The sequence below is a fragment of the Netta rufina genome (assembly GCF_964035555.1).
Source record: "Netta rufina genome assembly, chromosome: 3".
Lineage (NCBI taxonomy): Eukaryota > Metazoa > Chordata > Aves > Anseriformes > Anatidae > Netta > Netta rufina.
The window spans coordinates 98,645,043-98,665,917 of NC_140125.1; the positions used below are offsets into that span (position 1 = coordinate 98,645,043).

The 20,875-nt window shown below is 33.3% G+C and overlaps 1 protein-coding gene across 1 annotated transcript in view; it reads left to right on the top strand.

Moving 5' to 3' along the window:
- The window catches only part of CSMD1 (CUB and Sushi multiple domains 1), a gene marked incomplete at both ends in the record, with an annotated part of 1,174,241 nt that overhangs the window by 996,053 nt on the left and 157,313 nt on the right, over window positions 1-20,875 (top strand). The window contains 5 exons of the mRNA XM_084285255.1: window positions 2,684-2,887; window positions 3,995-4,119; window positions 4,725-4,821; window positions 8,966-9,070; window positions 17,569-17,687. Of these exons, the coding sequence (XP_084141381.1) occupies window positions 2,684-2,887; window positions 3,995-4,119; window positions 4,725-4,821; window positions 8,966-9,070; window positions 17,569-17,687 (650 nt within the window). The remainder of the gene's footprint in view (window positions 1-2,683; window positions 2,888-3,994; window positions 4,120-4,724; window positions 4,822-8,965; window positions 9,071-17,568; window positions 17,688-20,875) is intronic.

A 20,875-nucleotide genomic window follows, 5' to 3' on the forward strand; every position in this document is an offset into this window, starting at 1 on the left:
ACCCAAGAGGAGGAAGGACAACTGTTTACTTAGGTGATTGATTGACTGTTCATACGCTCTTTTTTACTGAATGCCTGAATTGGTGATCAGAGGTTTGTGTTAACTGGTAATAAATTACTTATAAATTCCTTGAGTAAAAACTGTTTTGCCCATGACAATGTATGGAAAGTTTTCTTATCGCATAATCAGAAACAATCTGTCTCGACAAAAACTCCCATATGAGCAATCAGTCCCAGCCAAGGAATCTATTCATTCCTAGTCATGTGGTAAATATGACAGTCATGAAGCTGGATGTGTAAGCAGCCATAATCATGTTGTCAGCTGTAAATTCATTATATGATTTAAAAAAATGTTTATAATAAAATTGTGCTTGTACAGTAGACCATTTGATAAAGAATAGACAATTATTCCCAATAAAAGAACTAGAAAGGGCAGGCTGTGTCAGTTGGATTGACCTGGCAGACTACATCTGGTTTGTAGGTCATTATCAAGAAGAACTGTGATTGTTCAAAATCCTTAAACTACTGTTTCTTCATTATTCTTCCACAAGTGCAGGACAGATCCCTGCCAAGGTTAGAATTGTATGCATGACCAAGTTTCACAGAGCAGCTGAGTGATAACAGGCTCTTGTTGAAACCTTAATCACAAAATCCCATTGATTTAAACAAAGTCAAGTATATTAAAGTTACTGAATGGAAAAGCGGTGGTTTTTTTTGTTTGTTTTTGTTTTTTTTTTTTTTTTGGGGTGGTGTTTTTTTTTTCTTGTTGTTTTTTGTTTTTACTAGTTTAAGTATTTAACCATTTTCCAAGACTTGAAAAATGTATTTGCTTTTGTTCTGCAGTAACCTATTGTGTAATTATCATTACAGCATACTAGTATTCCACACCTGACCACTTTTTTTTTTTCAGCCATGGATGAAACTTACAACTTAAGCTTTAAAAATCTTCTGCAGCAATCTAACATGTTGATTTAGAAGAAAATATGTTTTTGTATCTTTATGACCTTGTCTGCATATAAATAAAAAACAGTACAACACATGCTATATTACTAGAACCAGTTATATCTAAACCTTCTTTTAAAAATCTTTTCTCTACACAGTGGTTGCATAAACTTAACTCTTATTCTTCATAGCAGTAAACTGATAGAACATCATGTTATGTAAACATAAATGAGAACTGCCAATATTCCGCTGAAATGTGGTGCATATTTAATGCTAGATTTAAGACAGGATTGATTTCAGTTAATGTTCTATATGCAACTTGACAAAAAATGTTAATTTCTAGAGAATATACCAGTACTTAAAATTACTGCACTTAAGTAATTATGCTTCTGATTAGAGCAAATGACTATACAAGAAATAAGAAAAGTATGAAGCTAATAATATGTAAATAACTATATATAGGTTCCACATACCTTGTGCTTTACTTAGTGGCCAGGGTAGCTGAACAGGTGCTGGGGGGGGGAGGGGGGAGAATAAACAGGAATATTGTTCTTCAGCTACAGGCCAGCAAAAAGAAAAAAAAAAGTTGAAGGATATAAAATAAAATCAAATATAACTGTGATTCTGTTTACACTATTTTTTAGAAAGGTTAGTAAGCTGGAAACACCATGTCGGAGAATTTGCCAGAACTAAAGCCTAAACCCCATTTAATTTTTTTGTATGTGTTACTGAACTCATATATAGATGCAGTGATTCCCTGTAACTAATTCTTGACAAAAACAAATTGAATTGAATTGACTTCTGAGGATGTTGCTTACACAGAAAACTTATATATATTTAATGACATTATTTTTATGAAAATGTAAAGATGATGTTGCACACAATGATACTTTATCCTTTTTTTCTGTAAATATATGTATTGGTTCTTAAATTGTAAATATTTAAGAATAGCTAACTGCAAAATCTAAAGTAGAAAGAACAAGTTTGGTACAGCATAGTGTCAAAAGTTGGTATGTACAAAAACGTTTGCTATAAAAAGTGCTTATAAATAAGAAAACTAAATGGAAAATAAACTCATGGGCTTCTAATGAATTTTATCATTTTACTTTTAAAATATTGCTTACAGTCTTCTAACTATTCACATATCACATCAGGTTTGTGAATTCTCCAAAATTATTGGTAAAAATAATTGCTGTCAACTGTATACATTTAAATAGCCTTCAGGGTGCATTGTAATTGATGAATACAGTCCAATATGATAAATCAAATATTGGTATAATATTACATTGTTTTTAATCTGATTATTTACAGCATAATGTTTCTCTTGGTTCCTCATGAGAAGCCAAAGTTGCCATATTTAATAAGTAAATTAGTTGATAGGTATCAGTATCTTGTAATTAAAGTGGGCAACTGAAATATCACCGATCTTCTCATGCCTAAGGATGTATTTCCAAAGCCACTGGCCATCTGAGCCATGGCACTCACATGCAATGAAGTGCTGTTGTCATATAGCTGTGCATTGTCACAGGCCAAAACCATAATCCAACTAACAGCCATGAAAGCATTAGGCCCATCTTTGAGATGACAGGAGGAAAACAAATAAAAGAAACAAACAGAACTGCGCTCTCTACTACAAGAAACAATACACATTTTTACTAGTATGTTTATTTTTTAGATGATGACTGTCGTTTGGGTTCATGGTTGTTTTTTTTTTAAATTATTTTTCTTCTTTCTTTATGCAGCTGTACCACGCACAAGTGATACACAGTGTAGCTCAGTTCCAGAGCCTAGATATGGAAGGAGAATTGGCTCTGAGTTTTCAGCAGGCTCTGTTGTTCGATTCGAATGTAGTCCTGGCTATCTGCTGCAAGGCTCAAAAGCTATCCGATGTCATTCTGTACCTAATGCCTTAGCTCAGTGGAATGACACAGTACCAAGCTGTGTAGGTAAGCAATTGCATTTAAACTCATTTGTTTTGTCACACGTCTCTGAATCAGAATTCAGGAACTGTTTCAGAAAATAGTATTTAACACATATATTCACTCTCCTTCGATTAATATCAGTCATGCCCAATTTAAAAGAGCAGTTTTCCATATCAAAAAGTAATTGAGTACCAGCTGGCTGGTAGGCAGTATAGTGTTTCGAATAATTACTTAGATTATATGAACAAGTGTGGTGCACATTTTCTTGAACATTCATTATTTTCATGACTCATCTACAGCTTGAAACACAGGACATATTTTAATTCTCCAGAAGAGTCTTTACCTGTTTTATTATACAGTCTTTGTTGTATATTTCTATCTTCCATAGAATTATGGTGTCTTTTTTCAAGTAGAAGCATAATGCACAATTAGTAATGATAGCATTGTCAAGTATAGCTAATTTTCTAGTTTATCAACAGACCTCCAATAGGATATTATTTAGAACCTTGTTTTCTTGTTGTTTTTGTTTGTTTGTTTGTAAATATTGAAAAGTATTTCTTCATCCCTCCTTGGATTTATATCCCAAACTAATTGCTGTTCATAGGAATTTACCCTATGATCAGTTGGAATGTTTTATGAATAAATACAGGTGTCCTATTTTCTGTGTAGTGTGGTTTTGATTAGCTTAGCTGTGTTTTCTTTGACCTTAAAGAAGCAATTCCTTTTATGTTAAAAAAAATTTAATGTAACCACACCATTTTACTAGCTAGGGCCAACTATCTTAAGCTGGGGGTAAGTTCACAGGATTTCTGTCAATTGTGGTTGTATTTAAAGTTAGTACTTTGCAGTTCTTAGTTACACACTGGTAAGACATGACTAGGCTGAGCTGCAAGGCTGAGCTCACTCAAAGTTCAGTTTGGATTTGTTTATTCATGCTGCCTGTATCTTATGCTGTATGTCATTATTATATTTTAGATAACATTACTTTTTGAGTTCGGTTCAGAAATGTCTCTGAGTTTGTACTACGAAAGAGAATTAAGATAATTTTCTTATTAGTAAAATTATTATTACTTTTCTGTTCCTTGAAATGGTTAAGGTTTTGTAATAATTCATAATAATACTTTCTTTCAGTGCCATGTAGTGGGAATTTTACTGAGCGAAGAGGTACTATTCTATCACCAGGTTACCCTGAACCTTATGGTAACAGCTTGAATTGTGTGTGGAAAATCATAGTGACTGAGGGATCAGGTATTCAGGCAAGTCTATGTTCTGTCAAGCATGGAATATTAAGTATTTTGTGGTTCAGTTTAAAAAGTAAACGTTTATTTCTCTAGAAGTGCCAGAAAACAGTAATGAATTAGATTATTTCAGGGCTACTTCAGATATTTGTGCTTTGTTTTTCTTGGTAGTGTTTTTTGATTAGCTTAATTTTAGTTGTTTACATAGGGCCATGAATGTGAAATAGTTAACAAGTGGGTTTCTCTTTTAACTGCAAAATACTGAAGGCAGGCCCTTCAATGCGATATGCAAGTGCCAGCCCTTTCTGTCTGCTAGGATATCACTAAGGCACTTGAAAAGTCTGCAACTGTCTTTGTTATCTTCTCATTTGCACTTTGAGTAATTATTTATAATAATTGAACATATGTGCAAACTCCTTCTTACTCAAATAGTGTCACATTCATATTTGCTAAAAGTTAAGACAACTTAAAAAGTTAATGTTTCATTTATCTTTTTTGTTTGCTTGGACATTCTTATTTATATTCTCTTTGGGGCATATTCCCCTTTCATTTTGCTGTTTCTAGAACATTTAAAAACAGATAAGAGGAGTTGGTTTTAAAAGTTATTTGGTGGCATTTTACAGATCCAAGTCATCAGCTTTGCCACTGAACATAATTGGGACTCTCTTGAAATATATGATGGTGGAGATATGACAGCACCACGTCTTGGGAGCTTTTCAGGTATGGATATGCTTTGATATAAACATACAGGGTATATTTAGGGTATAGGTACAGGGTATAGGTGTGTGAGAGAACATGGCTGGTTCTCACACATACACAAGGAGTGTATTTGTTTGAAATCTTTGATGATATAATTATGAAACTCATTTTGGGGGAGAAAACTTCAGGTGCTGTAAATGTGCTTAAATATTCAAAGAGATTTTCAGAAGCAAATATAATACTAAATTGTTTAACTTTCATTACAGGGATCTAGGTGATGATACTTCTGGAAAAAAAAAAAAATCTCTCACCTACAGCTCCCATAGAGAGGAGATAGTGATAGCAAGTGGTATTGACATTCAAGGAACTTTTTGTTTGATAGCTTTGACTTAGCTTATCCTTATCAGCTCATGTTTTTTCCAGGAAAAAGATGAACCGTTCTATGCTCATCAAAACTTACTGGACCTTAGAGAACAAAACAAACTACTACAACTGGGACATAACAAACCATGTCATTTCTCGTTTCACATATACATTAGGCATACATGGTATTACTCCTTTTTTATGAGACTTTTTTTAATAGTCAGAGCATGATCTATAAACCCAGCCAAGAGAAAAAATATCTCTCATGATCTTAAGTCATGAATTGCATTCTGAACTCTCAAACTATTCCAAGCCTGATCTGATTCTGGTGTAGCCAAATAATCTTGTGGAAATTTGCCTCTCTGGTTACTACACAAACTTTGAGAGAGTAGATGTATTTGGAGTATGTAAGGAAATGAATGATCAAATAAAAGAAACCCAACATATTATTTATTTGGGTATTGAATTAGATTGATATGATTGCACTTCAAAATCTAAATATTAAAATACTATAACATTTTATATTAAATGCTAGAAATTACACTGCATATTAAATTGGCAATAATGAAGAAAGAGATTATGAAATGTAATTAGCTTTTGACAGTTAAAATATGTGGCAAATATACCTGGTGGATAAAGAACTGATTAAATGATCCATTTAGCAATGTTCTATTTAACATGGCTATTTAATATAGGTTTGTGAGAAAATTACTGGTTCTCAAGATTCAGTACTTTCTTATCCTACACTAAAAGTGTGTAATCTTGTTTTAGCTTAAAAATCTTCCTAATTTCCAGGATAATTGAAAAAGACTTTTTTTCTTTTTATTACAAATATTTCACTGGAGATTGAGTAGCACAGTAGATTTATAGTTTTCATATAATGAGTGTTGGACAATACAATGAATGTTTGTGTGTGTAGGAAAATAATAGTGAAGAGTACTTAAACATGGCATGAAATCTGCTGTTCTCAAAACTGAACCAGTAATGTGACATTAAAACTGAATTCTTTTTTCCAGGTATAGTTTCATAAGTAGTAAAATTCAGCAGGCATCAATACTGTGTCAGTAAATCATGCAGAAAACCATTGTCTGCAGATTTTGCTGATTCTCTCTCTAAAATTCATGTGTGTTCAAAATATGCATTCAAAATGTACAGATATACATCTAATTACTAAGAATTTACTGAACTGTGCTGCTAAACAGTATCAGAGAGTTGACTGGAAAAGGTGAATTCATTGGAGTCCATTTCTTATTGAAGACTGCTCAAAGATAGGTTGCTCTACCATTTCTTTGGGTCAGGGCATGGAAGAGGATAGCAGTTGCCTAGGGTTGGGTGTTGTGGGGCAGGGCTGGGCACCGGGGCCTATCCCAGTGCCCCATCAAGGAGCAGGGCAACTGGGGGCACCATGGCAATCCCAACCACAGGCATCAGGCAGACACCTACCTGGGGATGGGAATGGGATGGAGCCAGGCTGAGACATGGGCCACCGGGTGGGCCCCGCTTGTCAGCGCCCATGGTCAGCGCCAGACAGGGCAGGCCTATGGGGAGCTGTAAATGGGCTCAGCTGTGGCTTTTCTGGGGCAGGGGTTGAGAGCCTTGGGGCTGAAATGGGGTCCTGGGTGGAGGGAGGCCCTAGAGGGCTACCCTGGGTAGGACCAGTAAGAGCTGCTTGTTAATGCAGCCCTAAAACATTATCTTGACCTTTTTGGATTAATCCTGTGGGTCATCATCTATCAGTGAATGGCAGAAATATTAGGGCTTTTTTCTTCTTTTTATGCTATGGTAATGTTTTTGATGTGAAGATGCTATTTTAGGGGAAAGTGATAGAAGCTTAATATACAAATCCATAACAAAAATACTGAGACCATGTGTTAACAGATGTAAAGATACCTTGTACTTCTGTCCTCCTGGTTGCAGAATATCTGGATTTTCATACAGCCATCTTGGAAAGGTGCTGCTGTGAATAGGACTGACATTGTGAATGCCATGAGGGGTTCTCTTCAAGCGTGCCATTGTGGCATGAGAAGCAATGGTGTCAAAGTTAGTTTCCTGTGCCTAATATTGACAGGTTATGCCTTTTAGTGGGCTGTTTCTTTTTGAGACCACATTTTCCAGATGTCATGAGACAACACCTGGAGCCATTCAGAAAAATTAGAGAACTATGAATTACATTTGTTTTCAGTATTGCTGGTTCATCAAAGGAATTCTTTTGTCTCATGAGGAAATGAGAATAATGCTGCCTTTATAAAATGAGCATTGAAGTAATTGCTTTTACAACAGTTACTGTATAAAAGCAATACCATTTGAAGACTATATATATTTGTATAGGAGTTTTTTGATTCATGAATGAAGCTCAGTTGCCTTTCCAAATGCTTGAATTAAACAGTGTTATTAATAAGAGAGAGAGAGATAATTCTTATTGTATTATTATTGATCGATATTACATAAACAGACATGTTTCCGGGTTTAAAAAATAAAGTTATGCACATAATTTTTTTTTAAAGTAAGGGACTGTTTTCAGAGGTTGTCTCTAAACCAGTTAATTATCCCATTTGGGAAGGTCACCATTTTTACAAATAGAATAAAATTTTACTTACCATATCCAGGAAGAAAAAAACTAGTGTTAGTCAGTCTTTTGTTAGAAGATCTTACAAGGGAACAGAAATGCATTAGCATTCATTACTGTCAGAAGAGCAATTTTGTTAAAGGAAGAGGACAGTCATTCTGAGTCAATATCCTCACCTTTACTGAGCAGACACCTTAGCCTTAAATGTATTTCAAATGCTTTTTGGATACCATGAAAAATCCTCCCTTCCAGATGTTTCACTGTTTTCTGTATTCCACTGTAAGTATTGTATGACATGAATGCTCTGTACTGTCTGTGAATTTCTGTACTTGGAGCTTCCATGTCAAACAAGTAAAGACTTCCTTAAAGAGCTACAGTTTTAAAAGACCAACTTGTAATCTTTTTAGCTCTTCACTATCAATACATTTTTAGATTTAAAAGCTTTTACCTTTCTTAGTTTAGATTGTAGAAATGCAAAGCTAATTCTTTCTGGAGTTTCTTTTCAAGAATGAATTTCAAGCTCATACCTAAGCTGCGCACAGTTGCTATAGAAACAGCAAATGCCCCACAAGAAGCGAAAAATATTTTTTATATGACCACTGTTCATTAGCTACCTGATACTTTCTTTGAGGATAGATGAAAAAAAAAAAGTCATTTTTAGCCTGAGTAGATTTGCCATCATTAGACTCTATGATGTGAGTTACGTATGGTAACACAGAAGAAATGTGGTGTCAGACTTAGCAATGCTAATATCAATGTATTGAATGTTACAATAAGCTTGTTGTATCACATGCACTGAATTCAGTGACACACAGTTTTATTATTGTTATTTGAATACTTTTTGCTTTCAACTATTCTATTATTCTATGAATTGGCTATATAAAGTTAGTATGTCTTTTTTTTTTTTTTTTTTTTAAACACACTGCACCTACATCTAAGTTTTGTGTCATATCCTAACAGTTAAGATAAGTGGTGAAATATTACAGTTGGAAGAAGATCTGGACACAGAAGATACAGACAAAATGTCCATCCTGTCTGCTCTATTATGTACTGCTATTTTTTTTATAGAAGTGCAAAAAAGTCAAATGGCAATTAAGCTTATTACCATGAATATGAGAAGAAAATGAGCCTGTCTGGTTGAGTTCTGATTATGGTGTGTTTTTGTTTGTTTGTTTGTTTCTTTTTCAATAAAAAAATATGATATAACAGTTTATACAATAACTTCTATTTTTCTAGGTACAACTGTGCCAGCATTGTTGAATAGCACTTCCAATCAGCTTTACCTACATTTTCACTCTGATATTAGCGTGGCAGCAGCTGGTTTTCACCTGGAATATAAAAGTAAGACTGCTCGCTCTTTGAAACTTTCTCAGGAGAATGCATGCATAAGGACAGAGAGAACATTTATATTGTTGTTTGTTGTTGTGTTTTTTTCCCTGACTTCCAATCTCTACTCAGCACAAGCCTGAGATAAGTGGCATCTATTAAACCGACATTTTAAATGAAGTGATATTTGAGATTACTGAACTCGGCTTTCACAGTTAGCACCATACAACAAATTAAGATGCTAATTCAGGACAACGTTCAAAAGGTGTGGGGTTTAATATGTATATTTATTTTGTCATGTTTCAGTTTATTCTAAAATACAGATAACAGCAACAAACAAATTAGTTAGTTTCACCGTTGGCCAAATCATAAAAAACGGAACTGATAACACATTATTTTCCTTGCTATACCTTCAAATTCCTTTCAACAACTGATGTAATTGCAAAACAAGCAAACAAACAACAACCCTCTGCCTCCTCCCTCCCTCCACAAAAAAACAACAACAAACACAGCTTTATAATCTCAGAGCTACAATAAAACACTATAGTTCTCTTGGTAAATCACTAGTGGTATGAGCAGAAGAACCTAGGAAGGTTGATGACAGTTTTTGCAGTATTTATGTATTAAGTGTTTGTGTATCAAGAAGCTACCCTCCTACCCTGAAACCTCTTGGATTGGTTGTGTTCCACTATGTTTCTCTTCCAGATTATGTCAGGGAGGTTAGAGTGTCAGATAAGAACCAGAACCTGTAATACAGAGATTTCCTTAACTTGTTTAAAATGTCTATTTTGTTACATCAATTGGGTGTTTGTAATACCACACTACCACAGTGTCATACTTCTTGTTTCCTCTGATCCTGATCCACAAACTCTCACCCAATCCATTGACCTGTATGTTGACATGTAAAAGCACCATGCCTTTCAACTTCTTCATATGGAAGGCTATCCCCTGATCTTCCCTGTGTCTTCCTGAAGAGCTTTTATCTGTCCAGCATACTACCCAATATGCAAGCTGTTCTATCACAGCTCGGTTTTGCCAGTGATTTTTCAGTTCTGTGACCATATGTGGAGCTCTAGTTCATCATACTTAATTCCCATTCTGGATGCATTTGTATTATACACTTGAGGTAAGTGTCCTTTCATCCTGTTTTTATGTTTCTGAAGGTGTCTTTCTCTTTGCATCAACATACACCTTTTGCCTTCTGTACCATTTACTTTTCCTCAAAGAAATGTAGGTTGTAATCTTCTTCCCAATCCTTCCCATGGTGAACCCCTCCTTCCTAGCTGGTCAGTGTTGACAGAGATACTTTTTCCTACCCAGTCCTCTCCTTTATCCTACAGTGAAAATGTAATTTCGTATGTGTCCTGAACAAGTACAAAATTATTCTAGGAATTTGTTGTACAATGAACATTTTGAAGTTCAATTTTTATCTTTTATCGTATCAGTTTTATTATCCCAGCAACTTCTGGAAAAAAAAATTATTCTGTTAACAAGTAAAAAGTGTTTGGGAGCATGCAAGGTCAGTTGGATTTATGCTTTTGTTTGTCTCCTAATTGTCAGTCTCACAACCATGCTCTGCTAAAACATCTATTGACTTCAGTGGTGCCAATATTTCAATGTCAATGTTTTTTAGAAAAGCAACAGTGCAGGTCAAGGTAACAAAATTCAGCATTCAGAGCTTAGTTAACTATTCTGTTGGCAGTCTGACAGGAGAGAATAATTTGCTTTCTTGTGTGGTATATAGTCTCTGCAGGGCAAACAGGAGTACAGTATATCTGTGCGTGTCTGTGAATACAGAAACTCAGCAAATCACCACAGCAAGAAGTTACTGTTTTATATTGAGTGGTCTCCTTTTTAGACCAACAAATAAGCAGAAAACAAAATACTTTTCAGTGCAAAACGGTGCAAATATTGCTCATGTTTGGTTATGAATTCTGAAGTCTGTGATCACTCAGTCACCTACTGGTTGAAGCAGCACTGGAAAAAAATAGCTTTTTCAGAAGTCAATTTAAAAGTCAATTTAAAATTGATTGAAAGGACATTTTTATTCCAAAGGATTGGGGTGTTTTACAGGTACAAAAATAGTGATAGTGGGGGTCTTCAATATCTATTTTTAAGTCTGTTCTCTTTTATGAAACAGCTGCAGCAGGATTTGGATCAGCATTCCAGTTGCAAAATGGTCAATCATTTGGGTTCACCTTGTCTTTTAAGTGTTTTATCAAAAGTAGTAGAACACTAAGACCAGATGTACGAGGCAGACACAACTGTACAAAAATTATGACACCCCATTATAAGTCCAGAGACCTGTGTTTAATAGTACTTTAGGGGACAGAGCTGGACTTGGGCTCTTCAGAATATAAGCTATTGGTCATGATATTTAAGTAGGTGATGGAGTACATGGTTTTCAGTTATTGTTCCAGAACACATTTGAAAAATTTATGAGAGAGAGCCTGAGAGTTTCTCTCCTTTCCTATTGCTGAAATTCTCTACATACTTTGCTTACAAAGATATTCCTCTGAGAATTAGTAAGGTGGGTTCAGGTCACTGCAGGTATCAAAAGGTCTTCTTTCCTACTTTTTGTCAATTGTCAGTAGCTGTTTTTCAGGAACCCACTATCTTATCTTCTTTCAGTTGGTCTTTGCTGAAGACAGAGGAAAAGCAATAGATTTTGAACCCATTCATATGTTCTGCAGTTTAATGTAGGGCTTCTCCTTTATTTTATGTAGTTACGAGAAAAGAAATTGAGTGACAGGGGAAAAAACTGTTTCACAGATGAAGGACAGATTTCCAGAAATATGTAAGAAAATAATTTTCATAAAGACAGTAATAAGTGAGTATCACTTAGGAACATTCCCTTCATCTCAGAAGAAATTCCAAGAAGCAAGAGAAACAGAGGAGTATCCTTAGTTGTCCTCAAATTATTTTTATTCAGAAGATAAATTATTTATCTAGAATAGATAAATAATATTATTAAATAATTAATATATATAGAATTTTATTATTTAATTATTATTATAATATTATATATAGAATAGATATTATATATCACATTTGTATAATAGAATAAATGGAGGGGAACTTCTACTTAAAAATGTATTTTTCAGAAGTGTAAATGCGATAAGCATGCCTGGATTTAGGTTACTATGTTAGGGAAAATAGCTTTATTTCAGTAAAATATACTTAATTTACTTTTATATGATCACATATATTCCACACTGCATATTGCTTTTTTAAAGTAACTTTATAAAACTTAATAAATACTTTATAAAAGATTCAGCTTCTACTCACAGCTTATTTATATGCTAAATATTTCAAGTTAATTTAAATAACTTAATAAGCCTTGTTTTATTTCTTGAAAAGGTGCATTCCTTTTAACAATGGAATTTTAATGGAAATTTATGTATGGATGGAATTTATGGAATGGATGGAAATATATATCATTAAAATTCCTTTTCATGATGGAATTTTAAAAATTGAGATGGTCATCTCCATTTGTGTTTTTTTTTTTGTCTTTTTTTTTTTTTTTTTTGTTTTTTTTTTTTCCTGTGTATTTCTTTATTTCCATGAGAATGTTCTGGTCAGTCTGCTTCTGTAAATCTTTGATTGTGTCTAACCTAGGCAGACAGCATGTTCCCTTTGCAGCCTTCAAAACCACACAAGTCTTCTGGTGACTAATACAATTTAGTCACTTACCTTAGGATGTTTTTTATGTTAGGCATCAAAAATACATATATGAATTAGTTGTCCAAGTTGAGTGGTCTTACCTAATTCGTATGCTATGACATGACATTTGTGCCATGATATAACATTTTTTTTGTTTGTTTGTTCATTTTTTAAGAATGGCAGATACATGAACTCAGCCAAGTCAAGAGAAGGAATTGGTCAGTACCTTAGAAAAATGTAAAACTGATCGAAGTGTTGAGAAAAAAGTATTGTTGAGAGCCACTGTGTGGCATTGTTTCTTGTTATTTCAGAAGGATTATAGATGTTAAACTGATTGCAGCAATCTGTGATGACAAACAAAGCAGTAAAATGTATGCAAAAGATAACTGTAGGAAAGACAAAAAATAATCTTTCAAGCTAATCTTTCATATGCATGTTTTTCTCCCAAACTGTGGTAGAATAAAAAATACAATCATTTTCACAACTACCAGCAAACATGTGCTTTGTTGCATTTCCAGTACATACAGCAGTAGGAAGAATAAATATTCCTGCTCTTTGATTGAATTCATTTTAATTTTAATGAACAAAGGAAGAAACTATCCAAACAGGATGATTTAGAAATGTCTGTTTAATTCAATTGCATTTGTAGGCACTGATGTTTCAAGCCTAGTCTTAAAATCTCATTTATTAATTCTAGTACTTTCAGTATTTAATTTAATATACAAACAAATATAGAATATAATAAATGTCTGAAAATAATGAGTATTTGCTCACACAACACCCTGCTTGAACCTCTCAGTTGAAGTTAGTTTTGCTTTTCTAGGAGCTTAATATATGGTGAACATAGACACATAGATTTGGGCCACAAACCTCTCTAAAAGTTTGTGTAAATATATCTAAATGAAATGATTAGAATTAAAACAGTTCAATAAAAATCCTGCTTTATGCAGTCAGTGCTTTAATAATGTCATCTAGCTTTATTACCTTGAATTAAGACACATGGCATGATTCGGTGTCATTCTTCCTATAAGCTTTTGTTTTACAGGTATACCAAGATGATGTAATATATGCAACAAAATGAGCATACTTTTAATTACTTTCTCTTTTTCTGAAACTTTTCAGTTGTGTGTTTTCAAGTGCTAAAGGTTCTCAGGAACTGACATAATACAAACAATTAATATTTTTTTAGCATTTCTTAAAGATCTCAACAAATTGAAGGATAAGATCAGACGGGAAGAGAACATATACTTCTAAATAGCAGGTTTTCTGTTTTTGTTTGTTTGTTGTGGTCCACATTAAGATCTTTCACACAATTAGATCTTTTCCCATTATCAAATCAGGTGTGAGTCATAAATGAGGAAATTTTAATATAATAGGTCCAGATCCTGTCAGTATATCTATATACCTTCCTGGCTGTTGAAAAGAATCTGACCTCTCTTGCAGTAATCCAGTAAGGTAAATGCATTTTCAAGGCTGGTGTCTGAAGCATGCAGTTTTGGAAAGAACAACTTGGGTTGCTGATATACGCCAGCATCAAAACAGAAAGAAGTAACTCCAGCTTTACGTTTGTAGTGTAATAAAGAACAGTATGTTCAGTTAGCCACATAAGGGTGGGAGGGAGGAAGTCAAAAAAGAAAGCCCAGTGACTTTGGGTCATGCTGTCAAGAAATTCTTGTATTGCTCAGTTTGCAGCTTTCTGAAATGGACACTAATGGGCATTCATATTGTCAGATATGCCAGCAAGGATTTTCTTTCTGCCATCAATGGCAGTGATGTTTGGACAGAATTTGAGGTAATTGTAGGCATGTATATAATTATTGAAGTGAGGCATGTTTGTCTTATGGCACAGCAGAGGCCAAAAAAGTATTTATCAGGCAGTAAGTGGAAGAAGGTCAGGAAGAAGGTTATCATTCTTGACGTTGATGTGTTCTCTCTTGTACTGCATAGCAGAAGCAGAGCTCCGAAGAGCATGCACTGAGCAATCCTTGTCCTTTTTTGATTGCTTAGACTTGACATTTTACATGTTTTCCCTTTATTACTGACTGTTCACATACAATCTCATTTAATGTATTTCAAAGTCATGGATAGTTAAGTTCTTTCATTTGTCCCCAGATACTGAATTTCGTTTGCTTTCTCTGAAACATTCATTATTTCAACAACATTCAAACATTGCGACTGTATCAGTCGCAATCAGAATGTTTTAAAATCAATTAAGTTTGAAAACGTTAGTTTTCATACCATAGATTTTTACAGAACCCTATGACAAGTTAAATTGAAATTTTACTATACCAAGTAAATAGTTTTCCTGAAAAGAGCAAGACAGAGCATATTATTTTTGTTCTCTTATTCAAAAGTAAATGTTATAGGTTAATATTATGTAATTAATAGATGATGGGGGCTAAGGACTGAAAATATTTTACTGTTTCCAACTTTATATTTTCTTTTGAGGAAGTAATATTGCTTCTTACTGTTTTGTATATCAATTAAAGTAAATTATGAGTTGGTTTTGCATACCGTTTTTTGATATTATAATAGAATATTCTATATTATGAACATTATTCCAATGGAATAGAAGCAATAATATAAAGCAAACAACAGAAAGATTTTTTTTATCAAATTATTAAAATATTAAGATAAATAATGTAGTGTCATACCATATCTAACAGTTGAACAGAAAATGACTTCAAAGCTTTTATTTTGATTAGTCTATATGCTATTTAAATAATGACAGAAAGAGCTATATTGTAAGCACATTGTTAATATTGCCATGCACTCACTGTTACAAAACTATTTCTTGACTCAGTAAAATCTGCAAAAATAACTTGATACAAATTTAGACTGCAGACCTGTAACTCTCAACACACACACCAATTCTGAATTCAACAAAAGCATGAATTTCTTGAAGACAGGAAGTAAATATCAAATTTATATTCATAGAATTCATCAAGTACATCTCTATCTAAAAGCATTTAATCACAGTGTCTTTGTTAGGGGCTTACTTGCTTAATAATGGTGTGTTTGGAGCCTATCTTTTATTTTATTTTCTATTCAAGAGTGAGAAGGCTAAGGAAATTCAGAAATGCATCTTGATTTGCTTGAGTTCTGTATGAATACAAGCAAAAAAAAAAATTAATTAGCCATAATAAATAACAATAATTAATAAACAAATAGTCTATAATAAACGATAGTCTTTATAGTGTAGTAATTTTTGTAATAAGATGCTACCTTTCACTTAATACTGGAGAAAAGAGGCAGTTCGTATGGGTGCAGATAATGGCTATTTAGTGCCTATACATACCCAAATAAATTGTTCAGACATGGACACTTTTATGGTATTATGGAACACTGATTGGTTGACCAAAGGAATTATACTAGGAAACTGCAACTAAAATAAAACCATTAAGGTTAACGATGATATTATTCTCATGCCTATGTTAAATATTACAGTTCATAATTACCATGAAGTCCCTATTCGCCACATGGAGTCACCACAACATTGAAAGTTTCTGATATTGTTAAAATGCCAATATTTGTAAATTTTGTGGAAGCAATTACTGAATATCTTTAAATTGACTTTAGATATTTTTTTTAAATTATACATTGCATTACAAAAGTACTTCAGAGAGATCCTGTAGCTTTTAACACTTAAATAATTCTTTATGTGTTAATTAGAAAATGTTTAGTTTAATGACTCTTGCAGCAGTTGTTTTAAAGATTGTACTTCATAGCTTAATAGCTGTCATTCAGCATTAGAGTAGCTTGCTGCTAATACCTGAAAAAAATGAAATGTAGTAAGACTCAAGGGCACAGGACATAGAAAGAGTGTACATGACTATGGAACCTATTTCCAGAAAGAAACAAAATGGCTCAGCAACAACAGTTTCAGGAGAATATATAAGAGCTATTTCAAACTTCTGTGAAATTAAATTTTGTAATCAGACCATAAACTAGCAAAATATTTCTAGTGGTTCATTTGTTTGCAAAACAAATCTTAAAAACATGAGATTTTTAAATCCAATGAGCATCTTGTCAACTGTCCTTATCATTTGAAGCATGTTAGCTTAGTTAGCTGAGTTGATATTTAATTTTTGTGTTGTGTTGACTAAATCCTTAGACAGGCACAAAATAAAAAGATAAAAGTGATATATACTTAGCAAAAAGAATAAATTGCTATGTTGGGTTGCCAAACATATCTGAGAAATTACCAGTCATGGATAGTTTTTATAAAGTAATCTTCTGCTTCTAACACCTGGCTAAAAATAGTTAAGAACAGAGACTGTTCTGTTACACCTATGCAAAGATTTAGTTTCAAGTTTAAGGTTCTAAATTTCAGATGTCTGAACTTCTTTATAGTCAACACACGAGATCAATTGTCTAAACATAAGGAATACCCTTGGTCTCTAGTTATCCAACCATCTAACCTCAGTAGTTTTTCTTTTTTGTTGCTGAAAAGAGAGCGCATACATATGTACTTTCTCTCTGCTTCTCTCATTAAAAGGAAAAGAGCAGAAGTTATATATATATATATATATATATATATATATATATAAATCCTAGAATTAACATACTGTTTGAAGACAATAAAATGATGCAGGATATCATATCAACATGACATGATAATTGGTACAGTTGCAGTGTATAATCTTTGTGTTTCAGTCATACCATTTGTATTTTGCAGGGTAGTTCTGAAAATCTCTGTGCTTTAAACAACAGTACAGCTTAATGTTGAAATATGTTTTAATTAATGTTCTGTTAAAAACAAATTATGCCGTTGAAAGAGTTAATTAGAAAATATCAACAAAGAGATGTCTACTTACTTATGCTTTTTGTTTTGTTTTTACTTTCCTCAGCTGTAGGCCTTGCTGCCTGTCCAGAACCAGTAATTCCTAGCAATGGGATCAAATCAGGAGATAGATATATGGTGAATGATGTGTTGTCATTTCAGTGTGAGCCAGGATATACATTACAGGTATTTCTTCTTTTCTTTCTTTTGTTTTCTTCAAAATATACACTGTGGAATATACACTGTCTGGCACATCTTGCATGTCTTATATCTTAAAATACCATTGAGTAGTAAAAAAACATCAAATGGACAAGGAAATGACATGGTTAAAATATTTTTTCTAGAAAATGATTTTAGTACTATGCTTATTGAAACCATACTGTGTTTTTCCATTTTTTTGAAAGTAGTTCTTCTAAGTGAAATTTTAGCCATGGTGGTAGAGACATGTAATGGAATTCCCTATTCTGCTCAGAAAACAGTTGAACATCTGGTTATTCGGTATAGCCTATAACAGTGATCTGATACAACAAAGAGAGAAAATTAATTAAGACTGATTCCTCTTGAAGGAATGGAATTCCTCTTGAATGGAATAATGTCTAATCCAATTTATTCTATCTGAAAAACAGCTTATCTAATCAGAATTGGCTGTTTATGCTCCCACTGTAGACCCACGCCCAAAAAATGACTCATCCTAAGACTGTTCATTATTAGGACAGGTACTTCCTCTGAAAGTATCACCTTTCTTTACTGATTAAGATGTCAGAAGGTTAGGATGGATATCTAATATTGCATTGTTTAGGTTTGATGGATTGACTCCTACTTGTACTGCCCATGATATTGCATGATCTTCTCTCCCTACTTTCTCAGCTATGAAACATCTGAATTTTGCATATGAAAAAAAAAAAGGGTATGGTTCAGTTTTTTATGACATGTATTAGATATAGATAAACCCTCAAGATATAGTCTCTTTGAATTTTCTGTCTATACTGAAAATAGTATTACTGAAATACTGAGGTGGATTCATTCACGTTAGGGTATACTTCAGAAATAGTAGGAATGTGTATCAGAAACCTTCTGAACGTTGTTATCCCTGTCTTGATGTTTTGTACCTATTTTTACTTAGAGCAAATTCTAAAGTGTGATTTCAAAAAAAAATACAGTATTAGTATAAAATAATAATTTATTTGTATTGAAGAGATCTGCATATAAGCTGATCTGTGGTAATGCTCAGTTCAGTGTGTATACCACTATCACAAACCCACAAGATGTCTTTTGTGTGTATCTTTTCTGTAGTCCTTGAATATGACTAACTGCACTTATGTTTTTATACTTAGAGGGATTCTATAATGAAGTACTTACTTAAAATTTCATTGCATATTGTTCCCTAACGTGATTTCTTAATTCTACTTCCACACAGACAAATTTAGTTCTAACTGTGGAATCTGACTAATATAAAAAATGGTTTTGCAATCTTGTCTTAAGCATAAAAAGAATTTTCAATGACTAAATTTAAAAATGAATAAATAGGAAAGACTATGAAACTTTTCAAGATAGTAATGAGGATATATATACTGTACTGTATGATATCTATACTTACTCTGCTGTAAGAAAGATACAAATTTATGTATCAGATGTTGCTCAGCCAAGATGAATAAAAATGGCTCCAAATAAAAAATATATAAATAAGGAAAGTAAAGTTCTCTGAGGTGCAATATCTTTTGTATTCAACAAGTATAGACCAAGCATAACTTTGCATATCCATACACATTTCTGTATGTGTGTTGTGTTTTTTTTTTTTTTTCTTCCCACTCTATATATGAATTTACCCCCAGTCTTTAGAGAACTTATTCACAGCTAGCAATAACAATCAGGTGAGGATTAGTTTATAATTGAGACTTACCAGAAAAGTCATAGAGCTTAAACTACTACCTGGAGATGCATAAGAAAGGTAATTGCTAGCTGTAGGATTAAGTGTCTCCCCCCAGGAGGGAACTTTGAAAGACTGAAATCAGAGTGTGCTCTTGTTGCAAGGAGGCTTGAAACCAGAGGAATCATTTCACTTTATTTTTCAAAAGATCTTTTATAGACCATTTTACTTTTTACATGACTGTGGTAGTTAAATTATGGCTTCCCTAACCCCAGCTCACATCAGAGAAATGCAATCACAGAAGACAAGAAAGAGAGGATAAAATAAACCAGGAAATATTGAATTAAGTAAATTATTCAAAACTTCATCCATTTTGCAAGTAACTAAAATCACACAATAAGTGCACAGATATTTTTCCTTTAAATTAAAAAAGTATTCTCGTAAGAAAAATACTTTGTGTTAATTTTAATGTAATTTTTTTTTACTTTTTTTTTTCTATTTTTTTCCAAAATGCTTCAGTTTGAATGTCAGAGGTTGTATAAATATATTTAACTAAATGATTATTTAAGTTTTATCCCATGTATTTCAATACAGTTCTGTATGAGCTTTATTCAAATTAGTATGATTACTTTTTTTTTTTGTAAATATAACAAATAACATGAAAACAAATTCATCAAATGTATTTTCTTTTACTAGTTTACTTACTCGATTTTATTTTTCTGAGAATTGGATTGCTTTGGACAAATAATATATAAATAAAATTTCATAACATATTGATAAAATGTGCTACCTTGCTAACTATCAGGCTCTTAATACACTTCATAAAAACAAACAAGAGATGTGACTTCCAATGTCGTATATCCAAATTACTGACACCAGAACTATGCCTTGCTCTCAGTCCATGTCTCGTTCGCTATATCAGGCTCTTTCACTCATGCCAGTTTATTCAGTGTTTGCCTTCCAACAGCAGATGCATAAACTGAGTTTCTCAGAGGAGAGAAATGACAAAAAAAAAAAAAAAGGCTTTTGTTTGTGCTACTGTAAAGTTTTCAGCTTGAACTGTTGCTGGTGCAACTAAAGCTTAGAGCATTTTGCAGCCATTTCAGGGCAGCCACCCTGAAGTGTATGTGGGAGTAGGTTTTGCAGATTACAGCCATGACATTTTTCACTTCTAGCTACCATATGATTCTGCTTGGTTCTTGGGATATTTCTTCAAAATAGGCAGAATAAATTAAACATGACAGCTAAATAAAAAGGCACTTGTACTTTTATAGCTGTCTGCCAAGATATTGCATGTGTGCAGTGGGTCATATTGTGAGGGTATGTGAGAGTTCAAGGCCTGCTGGTAATTGTGGATGACTTTTTTGGCATGGTCCACATCCATACCATCTGTAGCAAGCAGATGTGGAACAAATTTCTCTCAGTCTGTACTTCTCAGAGCAATGGTTGACTCATTCCATATTGTAGCCTGAAGGTGAAATCATATTCTTACACTGTGGACCAGGGC